The 1,283-nt window shown below is 37.0% G+C and overlaps 1 protein-coding gene across 1 annotated transcript in view; it reads left to right on the forward strand.

Annotated features, from left to right (window-relative positions):
- Nucleotides 1–762, forward strand: part of LOC108370590 (cytochrome b reductase 1) — a gene marked incomplete at its 5' end in the record, with an annotated part of 3,371 nt that extends 2,609 nt beyond the window's left edge. The window contains one exon of the mRNA XM_017625938.1: nt 202–762. Within this exon, the coding sequence (XP_017481427.1) occupies nt 202–364 (163 nt within the window). The remainder of the gene's footprint in view (nt 1–201) is intronic.
- Nucleotides 763–1,283: the final 521 nt, after the last annotated feature.

Here is a 1,283-nt window from a genome sequence, read left to right on the forward strand (position 1 = left end):
ATTCGAAAAGTCGATTTTTGCCTGAAAAACAAAATCGCGTTTAATTCGGCCGAAAAATTTTTCCGAGGCAAAAGAAAAAATACGTGTCTCATTATTTGGACCAACAAACAATGTATTTGAGTTTGGACGAAATTAAAAACCATGCTCGTACCTGACCGGTTGTCTGGAAATGGAAAGCATCTATTTGAATATTTTTTTCAGTTCCGATTACTCTTCCTTCTCGAATGCCGGAGTGATGGGCAACAGCTTGGGAGTGTTGTACGTGATTTTTGGCGCCTTGGTTATGTACTTGGTCACTGAGTCTTCCTACAAACGCAAACCATTGCCAGAGGATACCATTCTGTTGACGGGCGCAAATGAGTAGATGCTGACGAAACACTGCATGCAAAGGAGGGAAACGTGCGAAGATAGTGAAATAATTAAAACTTTATGTTCTTACTTAACTTTGTCTTTTTACGCTATTACGTTTTTACGTTAGAACACGTTAAATTTATACGGACAACAGTACCGCGAGGTGCTAAGACAACGATGCAAACATACTTATGTATGTACATACACATGTATATGCGGACTCATGCACTTACATATGTTAAAATAAATGCACAATCAAACGCACATTTTTATAAAAAGATGTTGGTTGAAAAATTGGGTGCTTAATTAATTTTAAAATTTCGGTGCTTATCTTAAGTATTTTCTGTTTACTGATACATATTTGTGTATTTATTTGTTTTACGTAAATAAACATACATTCATACATATATACTGATATATTTATATACATACATATTTAAATATAGCATATATCGATGGCTGAGTGGAAGATCGACCTACCTCGGCAGCCAGTTTCAAGTACGCGCTATCTCAGAATTTAATTGAAAAACACCCTGTCTCAAAATTCGGTTCAAAACCGCCCTATCTCACTACAAAATGTATTGAAAATATGCTGATATAGGGCGTTTTTGAAACGAATTCTGAAATAGGGCGTTCTTTAAAATTTTTTTGAGATAGAGCGTTTTCGAACTGGCTGCCGAGATTGGTCGATCTTCCACTCAGCCATCGATATATGCTAATTAATATTTCCAAATGGTCTGGGGAGGCCGTATACCTACAGCACAAAAACTGTGGTGCTAGTTAAAGTTCATAACCGCTTAATGCAATTTACACAAATACATATCGTCATTTCAAGTACAAAACCGTGTATCGTCGTTCTGCAAAACCGCGTAACAGACATTGGGTTTGCTTACCGAAGCTCTTGGCTCAAGCCTTATCCATTCGTCCTGGAA

This window comes from Rhagoletis zephyria, unplaced genomic scaffold (assembly GCF_001687245.7).
Source record: "Rhagoletis zephyria isolate East Lansing unplaced genomic scaffold, Rhagoletis_zephyria_1.1 Rzeph_scaffold_04332, whole genome shotgun sequence".
Taxonomy (NCBI): Eukaryota; Metazoa; Arthropoda; class Insecta; order Diptera; family Tephritidae; genus Rhagoletis; species Rhagoletis zephyria.